This window comes from Notechis scutatus, chromosome 3 (assembly GCF_049901735.1).
Source record: "Notechis scutatus isolate UNSWTSFEM ecotype Mainland chromosome 3, rNotScu1.2, whole genome shotgun sequence".
In the NCBI taxonomy this organism is placed as follows: Eukaryota; Metazoa; Chordata; class Lepidosauria; order Squamata; family Elapidae; genus Notechis; species Notechis scutatus.
Genome location: NC_142011.1, coordinates 178,544,132 through 178,562,755, shown reverse-complemented (window position 1 = coordinate 178,562,755; position 18,624 = coordinate 178,544,132). Strand labels below are relative to the sequence as shown.

General features: G+C 37.6%; 2 protein-coding genes across 3 annotated transcripts in view; one reads left to right on the top strand and one right to left on the bottom strand.

Annotated features, from left to right (window-relative positions):
• Positions 1-15,828, bottom strand: part of STMN2 (stathmin 2) — a 178,680-nt gene extending 162,852 nt beyond the window's left edge. The window contains exon 1 of the mRNA XM_087961918.1: positions 15,686-15,828. The gene's annotated coding sequence lies outside the window, so the exon portion shown is untranslated. The remainder of the gene's footprint in view (positions 1-15,685) is intronic.
• The window catches only part of IL7 (interleukin 7), a 32,765-nt gene continuing 29,038 nt past the window's right edge, over positions 14,898-18,624 (top strand). The window contains exon 1 of one of the 2 annotated variants that reach the window (XM_087961916.1): positions 14,898-15,540. In XM_087961916.1, the coding sequence (XP_087818042.1) occupies positions 15,531-15,540 (10 nt within the window). In that variant the 5' untranslated portion in view covers positions 14,898-15,530. The remainder of the gene's footprint in view (positions 15,541-18,624) is intronic. The other variant, XM_026691465.2, reaches the window with a different exon arrangement.

Sequence of the window (18,624 nt, the reverse complement as noted above, 5' to 3'; positions counted from 1 at the left end):
CTGATCTGGTGGGACAGGAAGATACCCAAGGAGAAATATCCTTCAGATAGTCTGGTCCCATGCCATTTAGGGCTTTATAGGTGATAATCAGTACCTTGGACTGCATCTAGAAACCGGGAGTCAGTGCAGCTTGCACAGCAGTGGTATAATATGAACAAAATATGGAACAGCCATAACTTCATGCATTGCCACATTCCAGACCAGTTGTAGTTTTGGGATGGTCTTCAAAGGCAGGCCCATGTAGAGTGCATTACATTACTCCAACTGGGAGGAGACCAGGACATGAGTGACTACAAGCAACATCTCTGGAATCCAGGAATAAGCTATATCCTAGCAAAAGCTAAATATGAGTGCTTGCCAACTATTATGTGTTTACTATAGTTGTTGCATCCTGGGGTCATATGATCACGATTTGAAATGTTGCCAGCCTGCTTATAACGACCATGTGATTCACTTAACAATTGTGATTTTCTTAACAACCATTGCAAGAAAAAGTACAACTCACTTAATGACTACCTCACTTAGCAACATAAATTCCAGTTGTGGTTGCAAGTCAAGGACTGCCTATATCTACAAAAGTTTAAGTGAATTGGTTTATATATTGTTTATACAATGCAAAGTATGCCCCCTTAAACCAGGGGTGTCAAATTCGCAGCATCACATGATGTATTGTGACTTTTTCCCCCTCTACTAAACCGGGTGTGGGTGTGGCCAATGCATGATGCATCTGGCCCACGGGCCATGAGTTTGACAGCCTGCCTTAGACAGTAGATTTTGGTTATAGTAAGAGATAGCAAATTGTCACTTGATTCAATGTTTACTGCCATAATAAAAATTCCAAACTACAGAAGGGATTTTTTATCATCTTGTTATTAACTTATGGTAATTTAATTTATGTTATTGGAGTGTGTTTTTAAAAGAAGAAAATAAGCTGGTTACTATATTATCTCAATATAGTAATGAGCTGATTTTCTTCTTTTAAAAAATACAAACCAGTAGCATTAATTAACTAACAGGAGAATAAAAATTCTCCTATATTTCATTCCAGTTCCTTCTTTTACAGCAGAAAAGCTAACTAAAATAAAATATTTGGGAAAGCTCGGGATAAACATTATAGGGTGGATAGATAAGGGGAGCCTGAACAAAATTACCAACAGCAATTTTAGCTCCATATATGAATTCGATTCAGTAATACATTATATCCATCTACTAATCATACGACATCTAACACTTTTCAATAAACTCAGTAATATGGGCCAGAAAAAGGTTATGTGACAAAAGGGTTAAATTGTAGGGCTGACATTGCAGTGGTGGGATTCCAATTTTTTTTACTACCGGTTCTGTGGGTGTGGCTTGGTGGGTGTGGCAGGGGGAGGATACTGTAAAATCTCCAGTCAGAAGTGGTATTTGTGTTGTGGTTAGCTGGCAGCAGGTGCAGATGGATGAGGAGAGCGAGGACTCTGATGAGGGGCTAGGACCATCAGGGAATGGACTGCTGCCTTCAGAGATTGTGGGGGCTGGCAGCAGTGATGAGGTTCCTGAGGAGCCTGTGCCAAGTACATGTGCATGAAGGATTATCACAGGAAAGAACAATTACAGCAGCACAGGCGACTCGGGAGTAAGGCTGCAAGATAATGGCCCCTCCCTCAAGAGGATAAAAGCCAGGTTTGGAAAAACGTTCTTTGCAGACAGCAAAGAAGCTCTGAAACTCAACTGGTGGACATATTAGTTCGTGTTTGGAGAATTCAAATTAGTTCTTATCTCTGGATTTTTGGTAGTCTTGACAAACAACTTGACAAGGCTCTTTTGTGTCGGAGCTAATTGTTGGAAAGCAGCCTTTTATCTGTAAAGGAACAGAATTAATTATTAAACCTTAAAAGGTGGGGACTGCTACCTTTGTGTTTGCTCTTTGGGAACCCGGTTGGGTCAGAACAATTTGCTGGTTCTCCGAACTACTCAAAATTTCTGCTACCGGTTTTCCAGAACTAGTCAGAACCTGCTGAATACCACCTCTGTGACATTGGAAAGACCTATGTTTATATCCTCATTAGATCATGGGGTTCACCAGATCTTCACCTTTGGATCAGTAGCCATTATTGTTGTGAGGATACATGAACTAAGTTGAGCCACTAGAAAAAAACTGGGATAGCAATAAGACATTGTGTAATCTTTAATAATTCAATATTTTTGAAAACACTGCATACCAATTAAGTTTAAAATTTGTAATAATATTTATTTTGGTGCTTATTAAGTCAACAAACATATTAATCTTAGCTGAGGAGATGATTAATACATGATTTATGAATGCATAATGCCGGCAGTGGTCTGCAAGCTTTCGAACGACTGCTCTGTCCCCTTACTCCATTTTAATATGATTTTTAGTGCTGCTCAAAAGATAGCTTGGGTTCCCTCTGGTGGTTGATTTAATTTGTGGCAGTCTTCTACAAAAGATGAAATCTTATTAATAAGGCTTGAGCTTTACTGAAGCAGCAAATAATAGTAATATTTTTCAAGTACTAAATTCTATTTACATTTCCAAATCATTGTTTTACTATCTGAAGTGCAGGTGATGCAAACACAAACATCAGCACCAGAAGGACCAAAGTTACATCATATAGCTTGCATCAGGCTTGATTGAGAATGCATGATTCTTGCATAAGTATTGAATACGCTATATGATTTAGAGCATAATTTCTCAGAAACATGCATCTTATTAATATTTGAATTTCTAGAAAGTGAGATTATAGCTTGTACCACATGTTAATATTTTACAATAGCCTTTCATTTACAACCATAATTCAGCCTGCAATTCAGGTTATAAAATGTGATGATCATTCAGCAGGTCATCAGGTGAGTGTTTCTGATTTTATGATCTTTTTTTGGCTGTCAAAATGCTGTGATTATAAGCGAGCTTATTGTTCAGTATAGGGTGCTTTTTGACAAAAATAAATGCTTGTTTGTGATAAAAATGTTGCAAATCATAGTCATGACCATGCAACACTGTAAATGGCTATAAATTTTGCTGAGCACCGAAGAGACAGTCATATGGTTATGGGCTGTCCTTCGGAACTTCAAATCTGGGTTGTAAGTACCTTTTTCCAAGGTCCATCATAACTTCAAAAAGCCGCTAAACAATCGGTCGTAACTTGAAGACTACCTGTAAATTCTCACTATATTTCATGCCTTTAATCTTACCTGTAAGAAGCAATTAGACTTTGGATGCAATTAAAATCAAATTTTTTCCCAATGCAAAATTTTATTTTACCATTTTGTGCACAGCACCTAAAGATAACGTACATGCAAACATCTCATGCCCAAATTATATTTCAGCTGTACAAAATCCTCAAAATTATCTAACATTAAAGAAATTTGAAATAAGTTTAATAGTCCATTTTTACGGGCTTAATTTAAAACTTCATCAGCTCAGTGCTTCTTCCAAGGGTTCATCAGTAAAAGATAATCATGCCATCAGTCAGACTGAACTTTCTGATATGCATAGTTTTGTTGTATGCTGCCCAACAAATTTGATGAAATAATAAATAAATACTGTATTGTGGCCTTTGGATAATTCATAGTCTTTCTATTAAGAAGTTTTCCTTTAAGCCTTATGAAAAATGGAAAAGAAGGTACTTTGAATTTTTATGTCCAAAGCAAGCAATATCGAACTTAATACATTTTATCATCAAGAGAGTAAAAGAAATGGAAATGGGCTGATCACATAACAAGAAGAACTGACGGCAGGTGGACCAAGGCAGTCATAGAATGGATCCCATCCATGAAAGAGACCTAAAACAAGATGAATAGACAACATCAGCAAGTATTGCGGATCCAACTGGCAAAAGAAAGTTCAGGACTGTGTAAGTTGGAAACATGTGGAAGAGGCCTTTTTGGATAGATAGATAGATAGATAGATAGATAGATAGATAGATAGATAGATAGATAGATAGATAGATAGATAGATAGATAGAATTCTTTATTGGCCAAGTGTGATTGGATACACAAGAACTTTGTCTTGGTGCAAATGCTCTCAGTGTACATAAAAGAAAAGATACAGTTGTCAAAGAGCCAAGAATCATAAGGTACAACACTTAATAATAGTCATAGGGTACAATAAGCAACCGAATCATACTAGGAAATAGTCAGTATAAATCATAAGGATACAAGTGACAAAGTTAGTCATATAGTCACAAGTAGGAGGATGTGTGATAAGGAGTGATAAGATTAACAGTAATAGTAGTGCAGACTTTGTAAATAGTTGGACAGTGTTGAGGGAATTATTTATTTAGCAGAGTGATGTTCAGGGAAAAACTGTCCTTGCGTCTAGTTGTTCTGGTGTGCAGTGCTCTGTAGTATCGTTTTGAGGGTAGGAGCTGAAACAGTTTATGTCTGGGATGTGAGGGACCTGTAAATATTTTCACAGCCCTCTTTTTGACTTGTGCAGTATTCAGGTCCTCGACTGAAGGCAGATTGGTACCAATTGTTTTTTCTGCAGTTCTAATTATCCTCTGAAGTCTGTGTCTGTCTTGTTGGGTTGCAGAACCAAACCAGACAGTTATAGAGGTGCAGATGACAGACTCAATCATTCCTCTGTAGAACTATATCAGCAGCTCCTTGGGCAGTTTGATCTTTCTGAGTTGGCACAGAAAGAACATTCTTTGTTGTGCTTTTTTATGACGTTTTTGATGTTAGGTGTGCATTTTAGGTCTTGTGATATGATAGAACCTAGAAATTTAAAGGTCTCTACTGTTGATACTGTGTTGTCTAGTATTATAAGAGGTGCAGTGGATAGACAATGGCTAAAATGATGGTGATAATGACATCTTAGTTCACACAATCTTACACAAGAAGGTGTGTGTATGTGTGTTTGAGTGAGTGTATGTGAGAGAGAAAGAATGAGAAATACCTTAAAAAAACCTAATGCATACAAATCTCTGGCTGAAGAAAATTCAAGGGAGGATAGCAATGAGCTGTGGTTGTGCAGTGCTCAGAACAATAGGTTAGCATTTTAAATTCACACTACATTCCATGTCTTTAAATCTTACCTGGTAGTTGAACCCATCTTCCTTGCAACCTTATGGTCTAATAGTGTAAATTCTATCTAGCTTCCACAGTTATTTTATATATAGAGAGAAAGGATGTCAGGAAAGAGGATTTTTGGAAAACAGAAAATGAATTCTGTTAGTTCAGCAATTAGAGTTGTTTTCCAGGGGCTATGGGTAGCAACACTATGCCAGAGCAAACTCTTTTGTCATGCTTAAAATTTACTCATTAAATACAGCATGTATTTTCTCTGGAAGAAATCCCAGAGGATCAGCATAATTATGGGAGATACATCATAACAACTCTGTTGGCTGCCACTATACTGAAATCCCCATTTCATAAAATGATGTACTGTTCCACCCCACAACCCAACCCTTTAAGTGAAGCTTTTTAAAAATGTATTTTACATTTATTGCATATTTATTTATAAATATTTATTGCACATTTATAAATATGGCAGATTCTGAAAATCACAAATGACTATGGCAAAAAGGTTTGCTATGGAATAGGTACAGTAAATGTAAATGTTTGAAGTAGGTAAATCTTGCTAAAAAGCACAAGAAATGTATGGTTTACTGTGTTGTCTTCAGATCAGGAGAACAGGGAAGAGCCAAAAGCATCAAGTGTGAAGAGTCCTATGGCTGGACAATACTGGGACTAGTGACCCCACTCTGATTTTGATAGATCCAGCAAGTTCACAGAACCCTTTGTTCACACCCACTGAAATAACTCAGACTTAAAATGTTTTGGTGCTTAGTCTTAATGGGAAACCAAGACTTGCGAACTGACCTTTGCAGTTTTGAGAAACTAGCCAAAAGGCATGGAAGCCAAGAGACCACTCTATGCAACTATTGCTTGATGAGTCTCAGCTGTGCATGTGAGGTTCAGTGTGCTTTATTTACTCTGCTTATTTCTGCTTGATACCCCAAGCCTAATATTGTCATCCACACAATAACAGGTGCTGCTTTCATGATTATATACATTTTTGCTGTATCCTTCACATTGGGGAAGTAAGAAGTAAATTCAGTTTCATGTTTATACTTTTAATGGTTCTCCAAAGTATGTGGGTTTAAAATGTGGAAATATCCATAGGGAGATATTCTTTGAAAGCCAATTTGGTGCAGTGGTTAAAACACCAGGCTAGAAACTGGAAGACTGTGGGTTCTAGTCCTACCCTAGACACAAGGCCATCTTACTGACCTTGGGCCAATCACTCTCTCTCAGCCCTAAGAAGGAGGCAGTGGCAGACCACTTCTGAAAAGCTTGCCAAGAAAACTTGAGGGATACTCTCTAGACAGTTGAAAGGAATCAAGGCTAACTAGGAGCTCTCTCTCCATCAAAACTTATTTTACCATAATTAAAAATATATATATTTTCTGGCTATGTCAGAAATATAGTAACAAATGCAAAGAGTGGAATGGCTGCTGAGAATAAGAAGTAATAGGAAATGTTACTTGTGTACTTCACCAATGAAGTAATACCATATGGCAGTCTAAAATATCTGTCTGGGTGAGTTGAGCACTTCATATGCACTTAATTCAGATATTAAAGTTGCTTAGCTGCATCACTGCCTTATATATGTGAAATGACAAAAATGCTTTTTCAGCAAGATAGCAGAAAACCTGACCTTGTAACAGAAGTTTACAAAGCTCCCAATGTTTAGGATGTCTAAAGTATTTATTCAAATGCATAGGTAGGATTCATGCTAGACAGCTATTCCTTCACAGCACAGCAGAGCACAGTGTTGTCTATGTTGTGAGGTTTACAAAAGATCTCTATTCTGTAAAGCATTTTTTGGAGCCTTGCAGATATGATGCAATGCATAATATATTATCAAGAAATTTTGTTGTGAATCTGAAATTATTTTGTAGCCCAGAGTCTTAGTTTATAGATAATGGAGAGTGATAATAATGAAAAATGAGTGATTTACCTAACAGGCAAATCTCCAGTTCCTGCTAACTCACTGTGTAAGTCATGGAAAGATTATGATATGAATATTATTCATTTATGCCAATAGATTTTGAATAGACATTTTCTCCATTTAGATAAGGTGTATTAAATATACTGAGATATGAAATTAAAATTGATGAATGTAAACATCTTTTCCTTTACTTTTACTATATATTTGAAATTAAGCTGGTTAAGCCCCATTGAGTTTAACAGAACTGAGTAAACAAAGCATTGTGCACGTTCATTTTTGTTAGTATTTACTGTATTATTTTTTGGAGAGTATCAATATTTTGTAGCCAAACACTGCAAAGGTGATGTTAAAATAATTCCTAGTATCATATAAGAGCAAAGAAAGGCAGTTAGTATTTAATCAATTAATCATCATAACAAACCTTTTAAAATCAGGCATACAAATTTGCAATCAGTAATAAAAATCTAAAACAGAAAAATGTGAACATCTCCAAGTCCTATAATCTTTCATAGATTTTATTATTTCTTTTCTTTTTTCTGGTTTGTGTGAATAATATACTTTGAAAGTGACCTTAATCTTTTGATATTGTTGTATTCCTATTGATATGTGCAATATTCAGAGAGGTTAGGGATTAATGTTTAGTACCTCTTCAGAGATAATGTAGCACACATTTTGCATACCTTTGAGGAGCAGGGTAAAGACTGTGAAGAAGCAACAGAAGTTAAGATCCAGAAAAGAACGGCTATAGTACCCACTCTTTGCAATGTCTTAAGGTAAGATCTCACGGCTATAGTACCCACTCTCCTATCCTTCTGCAAGAACCTAAAGCAGGGGTGTCAAACTGGCGGCCCATGAGCTGGATGTGTCATGCACAGGCCACGCCCACCCAAGCTCTGTGAATGGGGAAAATGTTATGAAACATCATGTGATGGTGTGACACCCGTGGTCTAAAGACTTGGCTCTGCTGGTTAGCCTAAGGTCCACATGGGAAAATGTCATGCTGGAGGTGGATGCTAGATTGATGGCAGAATTCACCTTCTTCTCCCCACTCCCAGCTCTCCATTCATCCATCTTTTTGTTAACATATCATTCTCATTGTGTTGCTTTTTCATTGTTTTATTGTTCTATTATTTTGCTTCTGTTCTGGGTATATTTTTCACTTTTCTTCCTTTTTATTATTGTAAGTCATTTACAGTAGCCCCATGGCAGCAAATAACTTTAACAAATAATTAAATAATAAATAAGATGAGAAGCAGTGGAGATTATTCTGTTGAAAGTAATGTGTGCAGAGTTAGACTATGGACTGAGAATGGGGTGTGTGTGAAAATTCAAAGGACACAGAATCTACAAAACAAGAGCAAATAAGATTGAGGACTATTACAAGAGAGCAGGAAAAAACCTCAGGGGAAACCTCCAAAGATTACTAATATTAATGGACAAAAGAGGGCAGGATTATGAACATTTTAAATAAATATATTTATGTCTTTGTTATATTTTATTCTTTTATGATAGCTTTACAATTAAAAACCTTTTCTCATCCCCCCTTGACCCACTAATTGGTATTTTCTAAAGTTTATCTTTATCTGACCATATATTTTTTATTATTTATCTATGTATCTATCTTATGGCTATTTATTTGTTTGTTTGTTTGTTTGTTTATTTATCATATGACCCATTCACATCACATTTCAATAAAAACATAAAAATACAGAATATTAAATATAAAATCTAAAATATGCTTGTCTAGAGACTCTAGATCATGGGTGTTAAACTCGTGTCACATTGCCATTGTGTGATGTTTTGTGACTTTTTTCACAGAGCTGGGGTGGGCGTGGTCTATGCGTGACACATCTGGCCCGCAGGCTGCCAGTTTGACATCCCTGGTCTAGATTAAAGATATAATTTTTGCTATGTTTGTCACAGCCAGAAAATCAGCAAAGTTTCCATTATAGACACTATTTTGGCACTCTGACACTATCTGTTGGATAGTTGGATATCTGGCCACTAATGTATGTATGTATGTATGTATGTATGTATGTATGTATGTATGTATGTATTACAATTCTTCCTGTTTCCAACCCTCAAGACTTTCGTGAAGGAGCTTTCTATCAATAAATATTAAAAATAATTGTATCTAATCCTGTCCTTGATTGGTGTTAATAGTCCAATGTCTTGGCTGCTGAATCTCATCACAATATTTTCTCTGTTGTACTTTCTAGGATTTTCTCCCCTTTGTTCTTTTGGTCCTATTGAGTTGAAATTTATCTATATATAAGAAATGCATAAAAACCTGTATAAATGTGTTGTGGGGAGAAATGGCCACATTATACTCCTCCAATTCTATATTTTCAAATAAAATACTATTGCTTTTCTGCAAATTTATGGAAGTAAGAAAGTAGATGATAATTGGGCACAAAGCTTAAAAAATAATTCTTTCCCAGATTACGCTTAAAGGAGAACAACGCTAAACTTTTACTAATACACAATGAAGCAAAATATTTTAACACAGGACATAGGGATATTTGTGAAAAAGTTAATTTTAAGAATGTCTGCCATTATAGATAAAGTATATTTAGAAGATCTTATTGAGGAACAAGTTATACTGGAGGAATATAAATCTGAAAGTGGATTTAAAAATGACAGACTACAAGGATGATATGGAAAAAGATGCTACATTGGATATATAAATGAAATTGGCTGATGTCTTAATAATTAAATAGATATACAGATAACAAACCCAAAGGTTCATCTGGATAATTTTCCTATATTGAATTTACAAAAGTGCTTGAAGAACTTTGTGAGAAGGGACAAAATAATAATAATAAAGTGTTAGGACATTATTAAAAGGCATTCAAGACCAAGATTGTTAAAAGTAAGAAATTAAAATGGATTTATTTGATCAAGATTAAACTAGATAAATTATTATGTCTGATAATCCTTAATGGATTTATGCTGAGCAAGATTAAAGGATGTGTTTTTAAGGATTTTTAAGCATTTTTAAGGAATAGTGAAGAGAGAGATGATTTGTTGCATTTTAATAGAAGGTGATAAGTTAGTAAAATTGTTTATATTGTAGTGATGAAGGAGAAAGACATTTCTTTATATATTTTCTTTTTCTTTACTATATTCTTATTTTTTTCTTCTCTGCACTTATTTTATATTTTTTAGTTTGTATTAGTTCTTATGTTTTAATTGTAAGGTTGAATAATACTATGATAAAAATAGAAAAAATAATTGCTGAGAACAAAGAATTAAAACAAAAAAACAAAAAAGTATGAATTAATTCAATTTTAGAAACAGCATGTCATTTTAGGAATAAAAAGAAGGGAAAGGATGTTTTTATTCATTTTAATCATTGTTTTATATTTATGACTGTTCATTTTTATTTGCTATGTTTCACTTTATTACCATATTTTTATTATATTTCATTCACTATAATAAAAATGAAAAATAAACAAAATTAAAAATCATAGAACCCAGCAACCCTTGTTGGAGTTGGTTAAAAAAACTCAGGAACAGAGCAAAAGGATATATATCAAGATATATAGTGATACGAGTGCCAATTTAAAACTAAGTTGGGAATCCAGATTTTTCTCATTCAAAATCCAACGAACAAATAGATTTAAACAGCAGCTATATGATTGCAGTGTTGTTATAGAGCTTTTTCTCTCCATTCAATTGTGTCTGATTCTCACAGGCTGCCTGGACAAGTCCTTGCAATTCTCTTGGCAAAATTGATTTGCCATTGTCTTCTCCTTCTAATTACTCTAGAGATAAAGTGACTGGCCAAAGCCATCACTGGCTTTGGACCAAAAGTGGGACGAGAACTTGTGGTCTCGTTGTTTTCTAAGCTGTTACCTTAACTATACAGCAAAGTGACTCTTGGTTATTATAGTAACATGTAGGAAAATAAAGAATTAACAAATCAAAGACTTGGGTTATATGACATTTCTTTTTTGAAAGAAGGCTTCTGTAGACTATTATTATACATAGCTCAGTTCTGTTTTGTCTCTGAAATCAATCTTCATGTTAACTTCCAGCCATATCTCCATCTGCCTTTAGGCAAGTCATTTATCTCAATTTAAACTAGTATTATTAAAAGGACATGTTGTGCTACTAACAACTGATGGAAAATGTATATAACATTATAAAGAAATTATATGAATGATTGAAAAGTAGGGAGAAATTTGTATATAATATAAATAAAACTGGCAGTAAACATTAAAACAATTGCTTCTGATTTCAGATAAAAGAATATTTGAAAAACAATGGGTTACAACCAGTTGGATTGTGCTAAATTAAAAACCATTTGCATAGTGAAGCTCTCCATACAATTTTTTTTCTTTCTTTAGGCCCTCACCATACCTTCCCAGACAGCTCTCAGATCCACTGTACTAATTTGGAAGATTATTGTGCACATAAAACTACCAACTTTTTAAACAATGTCTCTATCTCATTTAAAACATATTTACCTATGATGTAACGTTTGGGGATTCGTTAAAAAAATAAAATGATGGATGCAAGGCAATGTAACAAAACATGTGTCCTCTTGTGTCCAACATGAATAATTCACTAAACTCATTAATAAAGTTGATTACCTTCAGTGAGATGTAAATGCAATTGAGTTGTTCAGATTCCAACCTAATGGCCCTATTGTTACAAAATGCTTGAGTGAGTTATCTGTGTAAGTGTGACTAATAAAATGGACTGGTAGAAGAGATAGCCAAAACAAAAGGAACTATAAGTAGTCTTCAACCTACAACCACAATTGAGCCCAAAATTTATGTTGCTAAGAGAGACATTTGTCAAGTGAGTTTTGCCCCATTTTACAACCTTTCTTGCTACAGTTGTTAAGTGAATTACTGCCGTTGTTAAGTTAGTAACATGGCTATTGAGTAAATCTGGCTTCGCCATTGACTTTGTTTGTCAGAAGGTCACAAAAGGTGATCACATGACCCCAGGATACTGCAACCGTCATAAATATGAGTCAGTTGACAAGTGTCTGCATTTTGATCATGAATCCACAGGACTGCTGCAGTGATCATAAGTGTGAAAATGATCATAAGTCACTTTTTTCAGTGCCATTGTAACTTTGAACAGTCACCAAATGAACTATTGTAACTCAAGGACTACCTATGCTTCTTCATACAGTTAAACTATGAAATTTGTTAACACAAGGTATTATAAATGACATCAATAAAGATGGCTTTAGAAAGTTATTAGAGAAATTAGAAGAAAATAAAAATATCAGCATTTATACTTGATGGTATTCTGCTTCCATGTTTAAGGGCAGCGTATTACTAAACTGAAGCTGGTAGGGAACAATAGCTGACTTTCCCATAGATATCTGACACGACCTCTATCAACATCTTTTGGTACTTTATGTGCACTATAACAATGTTATATGCTAGTAAGTGGGATTTAAGTATTATAATTTGCTATTTGCTAATTTTTATGATTCAGTATGGATAAATATAAATTCAGACGTGGATAGATTTGTTGACACAGCCTTGCTCTGAAGGCTTCAAACCCTGGAAAGGTATAGCAGCACTTTTACTTCTTTTGAAACTATAGTTTGAGGTTATTCCATGTAGCCTGGTACGTCAAACTACATTCTATTTAGGAAGGTATTCTATAGCTATAGTTCTGCATTCAGGTAGCTGAGATTAAATGCGTTAAACTGAAGAATCTAGTTCCAAGCAGCTAAAGTTTATGTCTGTTCAGGAGCAAGAGCTTAAGGCAAGATTAGTAGTCACGTCTCTCCATTTTTAGTATGATGTCTTAAACCAATAAGCACTTGAATTTACCGAGGCTTGTTTACATATAAGATAATTACTTCAGTCTCCTAGGAATAAGGGTTTTAGGTTAGCCAGATTCTGGGACAAATGGAATTAAAGGAAGAAGATGCAGTTAGAAAAAGAATAATTAACAAGAGTTCCTTAAAAAGTTTCGTATTAAAAGGAAGCTGCAGAAAATTCCACTGAGGAGGGGGGAAAAGAAAGAAAGAAAGTATCAAAAACCAGCACAGTTGCACAAAACAAAGATCTGAAAACTAGAGAGTACTGTATACAATGTAAATGAAAAGGGAAACAGGTTATAAAGTATATATAGGTAATGTGGAAATGGTATCAGAAACATTTCCCTATTTGTCTTATTTCATCGTTTTTTCTTTAAACTCAGATAAGCAGCTAAACTCAGTTAAAAACAGTCTTTACTTCTATGATACTTCACAAAAGACATTGCGTTTCATATAGTAAAATGTGCTAAAGGAGAAACATAGCCCATGCTTCACCAGAAAATGGATGTGATGAGAATATGTTCTAATTTATTTTTTTACTGCCATAAATTTATGAAATGTCCAATTTTCTCTGAATCCTTTAGTTCTCAACATTTGAAATGGTCCATGATCACGATGCCCTTCTGTTTCCATCCTCAGTAAGACACATTATGATTACACACTCCTAGCTTCTAACTATAGAGTCAGACATGACTGAATGGATACTATCATCATCAACTTCTAGCCATAGTTTCTTTCTACACTCAAACGGTTCTTAGGTTTGTAATTTCTTATGGACAGAGACATTATACTACTTTATATACAATGTCACATTGAAAAACACGTTGGATTTCTCTTCCTCTTAGCTGAAGATTTGGACACACTCTTGTATAAGTTCTATAGCAGCATATTTAGTATCCTATGACTATCACTAAGTATTGTATCTTATGATTTATGATTCATGTGTTTTTATAATTATGTTCATGATTTATCACTTGTTGCTTGTATGTACACTGAGTGCTTATGTATGAGAGACAAATTCCTTGAGTGTCCAATCACATTTGGCCAATAAACAATTCCATTCCATTTCATTCCATTCACAAATTCTGTTTACTGTTGTAGTATATATTTATAATCTTGAAATAGGTCAGTTTGCCTCTGCTATTTCTTACTTTCAACAAAATCAGGGCAGGGTATTTTTGAGTTTATTTCTCAATTTTCTTCTTTCCCAGGACTAAGTAATATTTTATGAACCACTTCCCTCCTCCCTCTTCCCTTAATAGTTCATTCATCCTTTCCCCATTCCCAGAGCCAAGTTTACATCCCTTCACCATTCTTCTGAATATAGGATTAGTCTGAGAAAGAAAGGACAACTGATATGTACGAAGACTAATGGCCAAGACTAATGGTCATGGACACAGGTTTACAAGTTGTTCTGCAATTATGCTAGCCCTGCATTGAAAAGCAGCACAAAGAACAACTGACAGGCTTGGGGAGAGTTGTTGCTGCTTGACTTTAAACTCCGCTGCTTTCTTGCTGATCAGCTAATACTCAGGCTGAGTCAAGGGAGTTTGGTCTGAAAGAGCCTGACTCTCCCAGTGCTGAAAGCAGACTGGCCCCAGGGGATGGGGTTTGGTGTTGAGAAAGGGGTTTTTAATAGTGGTACACATAAGGACAACTATAGATATGGCCTAGGCTATGAACATGAGGGAAGACAAAGAAAAGTTTGTGCCATGGTTCCCAGATCCCACAAACTGGGATCTCAAGCTCTCAGCCCAGAATTTATATAGTGTCCATCTGACTGTAAGATCTCTCTCTCTCTTACACACTCACTCACACACATTTCAAAACACAACTGTAGTAACCAATAGAAGATGACTTGAAAGCTGTGGGGTCATCCAGCTGCTTATGGACATTCATGCCAAAGCAGATACGAACTGCAGATTATTCCATAATCCTTTGTTTAGGATACAGAGCACAAAAAGGATAGGAGGTCAGGGATCAATTTGCGGGAAGGGGGAGCGGGGGGGGGGCAGGGCGGTGAGTAGAGAAGATGCGCCCACGACTTTCACATGTCTCGCGAAGCCTAAGCACCAAACTTGCCAGCCCACTCCCTTGGGGAGGACCCCCGCCCTAGCGTTACGCTTGCTGCCATTCGCACAAATGGTTCTTTCTACGCGTTAACCGAGCCTTGGCAAAGCCTCTGGTGGAGTGGAGACGAGGGTGATTCCACCTCCTCTGTCATCCCGGAGAAAAGCCTCCAGCAGTTCCATCGGCGCCCGAGGAGAAGCGCGAGAGGGAGAGGAGGAGCGGTGGGAAAACCGCGCGGCCAGGCAAACATCTGCGCCGCGCAGTGGGTGCGCGCCTTTCTGAGCTTCCTTTGGCAGGTGGAAAAATGCGCGACTCGACCGCAGCCGGGAGTTCGAAGGGCTGAAATCGACCGAAACTAGCGGCGCTCGTTCCAGCCGGAAAGCGAAACTAGTTCGGCCCATACGGAAGTTCTCGGCGGTTTAAAAAAAAAAAAAAAGCAAGCCTGGTTCGACTCCAAGAGCGGCTCCTCACGCTTTCCTCTCCCTCCGCTCAACTAACCTCCAAAGTTGTCTAAAGACGAGGCTGTAGGACTGCTCCCCGCCCAGCCTTTTGATTTAATGTTAATTATTACGGAAAGCTCGTTCTGCTGCCCGTTCGCAGCTTCGGCACAAGACGCCGCCGCCAGGATTTTGCACCGGGACGGTAGCGCCATGGACGTGACTCAGGCTCCACCATGAGCAAGCGGCGTCCGGCTCGCGGACCATGTCCCATGGTAAGGCGAATGGTGCGCCCTCAGCCGCTTCTCCATATCCGAGAAGGGCATGCGCCCTGCGCTCTTTTGGGCCGGCCAGGCATCGACGGACGGACGAGCGAAGCGCCTTTCCCGCCCCCCCCACCGCCCTCAGCCTGCGACCCACCTGGCCTCTTCCCTGCCCGCGCCGTCCTCGGGGTACTTCTCCGCAACAGCTTCGCCGAGTGTGGTGTCAGGTTTTTTGCGGGCTTCTGCCTCGCTTTTATCCCCTTAGACTCCGGCGGTGCTTTCCCAATTTCTAAGAGAATGAAAGTGGAAGCGCCTTATTCCCAGCAGCTCTGGGAACAAAATACCCGGAATTGTCCTGAGGGGAAAGCCAAGGGAATGGGACAGAATGTAGTGGGAAGAGCAAGGCAGGTCGGAGCTCACCCTTGTCAGTAACCCTCGGGGTAGGGTTTTTTTTTGTTTTTTGTTTGGCTCCCGTTTGGGAAGCCTCCGGCAGCTGCACACCCAAAATACCGAGAAAATCCACCTCTTTCCGACTCTGCCGGGCCAAGTTCCAACTGCTGCGGCGTGGGTTCCGCAGACCGAAACTGAATCGGGGCTTGTGTACGCGAGCCCTGCATTGAAAAGCAGCGCAAAGAACAACTGGCAGGCTTGGGGAGAGTTGTTGCGGCTTGACTTTAAACTCCCCTGCTTCCTTGCTGATCAGCTAATACTCAGGCTGAATCAAGTCTCTCTGAGCAGGATAGGAGGGAGAATCTTTCGCGCTCTTTTTTCCGGCTTATCTATCTTCTTTTCGCCTTGCCTTTTTGTCTTCCTAAAGTAAAATTAAAAATTAAAAAATTAAAAGGTAATAGCGATGAAGCTGATATTTCTAAAGCAGCCACGTTTGAGATGAATTTCCGACAGTTAGCAATAGATGACAATTGTGATAAGTTTGAAATAGAAGCCTGTGGTTTTCCATACAACCCCCCCCCCCCAAGAAAACAATAACAGATTTAGAGGGGAGACATACAGAATTTGAGCCAAGATCAGGCTCCCGTGGAAGCTTTGCAAGCAGGTAGCCTGTTCTTTTCAAATGTCAAATAGAAAAATGTAACTGGATCTGAATTGCCATAATTTCAATATAATCCCAGTAGTTTTCATTCCCTGGAATGTTTGCAAAATATTTTAAAAAGTGTTCATTTCCTATTAAACTATTATGATAGAAAAAACATAGGTTTTATCTTTACTCCCATTCTTTTAGCTTAATCTCTGGTAAAGTAAAGGGGAAAAGAAGCTTGCAATGCCTACTAAAATCTAGGGACTGCCTGCTATCTTCCTTCTGCTAGGCTTTCTAGAAGTCATGTGTCTGAGCTGAAACATGTTTCAGTTTCACTGAATAAAGGTTGAATGAGAAGTATAAAACTGCCAAGCTCCAATGTTTGCTTTGAGTTCCCAGAAATCATGATTTGAACTATGCCCACTGATTCAATAAAGCTGCCAGCTGATGGCCAGAATAGGTATATTTAAACTGTGGGTCCCCATTCATTTGCCATTCATTCATGGGATTTCTGTGTAACTTGGCTCCTGCCAGCTTTTCGCTCAATTGCATGTTTATTACCTGCTCATGAATTCCTAACCTCTCTGAATTGTTGACCTGGTTGTAAAAATAATGTAAGGAACTAAGGTACTGCTCTGGAGCAGGCTGAAATTAAGAATTATTTCTAGATGTGCTGAGGGTTGTGTTAATGAAACAGTACCCCTCCACACACAATGACTGGTATTGTATTAATGATACAGTATCCTCTCCCAATGGATTACCCAGTCAGAATGCTGTCTTCCTTGGTGTCCTCGCTTTTTTATATACAGCTAGTCCTTGATGTATGAACACAATTAGGTCCAGCATTTCCATTGTTAAGCAAGGTGGTTGTTAAATGAGCCATGCCTGATTTTACAACATTTTTGGCATTGGTTGTTAACCAAATCACTGCAGTTAAGTGAATCACACGGTCGTTAAATGGCTTCTCTCTTACTTGTCAAAAGTTGTCTGAGGCGGTTGCAATTATCATAAATATATGCTGATTGCCAAGCACCTGAATTTTGATCAGATGACTATGTGGATGCTGTGATGGTCATAAGTGTGAGGACCAGTTGTAGGTCCCCTTTTCACTGTCATTGTAACTTCAGTTACTAAACGAAGTATCAGATGACCATGGGGATGCTGTGATGATTATAAGTTTAGGACTACCTGTTTACTTGTAGTGCCTAATGGAATATAAAATGGGGACTTTTTTTCAGAAGCAACAATTTTATTTGGGCGGAAGGGTGAGCCAGCAAAGAATTACCAGTATGTATCTTCTAAATCAGCAGTCCCCAACCTTTCTGGCTTAGTGGGAGGGAAAGGGGGAATGGTTCCCTGTGAGTGGCAGGTAGGCATACCCCTTACACAAGGAGTACTTCATGTGCAAGCACGAGGGGAGCGTCGCGTGTGAGTGCAAGCGCCTTCTGCTTGTGCAAAAGGGAGCTTTGCATGCATGTGCTCAACTGCCTCTTGCACAGTCCAGTCCCAAATGGGCTGTGGCCCAATAGTGGCCCACAGCCTCGGGATTCGGGACCCCAGTTTAAATGCTACATAGGAAGTTACAGCCTCATGTGTTTTCAATATGTGCAGCACAACATAGAATTTTTCTCATTAAATTTCTCCATTGGCTTAAGGCATTATGTGGCTCATTTGAATTTTCTGGGGCTGGCCATTTGTGGTTTATTTAATAAAAGTTGGTTAAGTAATGGTTAGTGTGCACCAGAAGAAAAATAAAAACTATATTGATAGTATTGTCATTTTTATTGAATCCTATTATTGTATTGTCCTGCAATAAACATTGTATGTTCAGATATTCACAGAAATACAAGGCCAGGATGCTATTCAATCCACTGCTCAGAGTAGGAATTCACCCTAGAGAATCCCTGACAGGTGGCAGGCTGGCTAATTGGCTTTTGCTTCAAAAATTGTTCTAATCATTATCAGCTGACACTGAACTTTTTATAAGGAGATAGGAGAAGAACATTGCTCTTTGCTCTTTGATATAATAGAGGTTAACTTTGACTTTCTGTTGTGTGTTC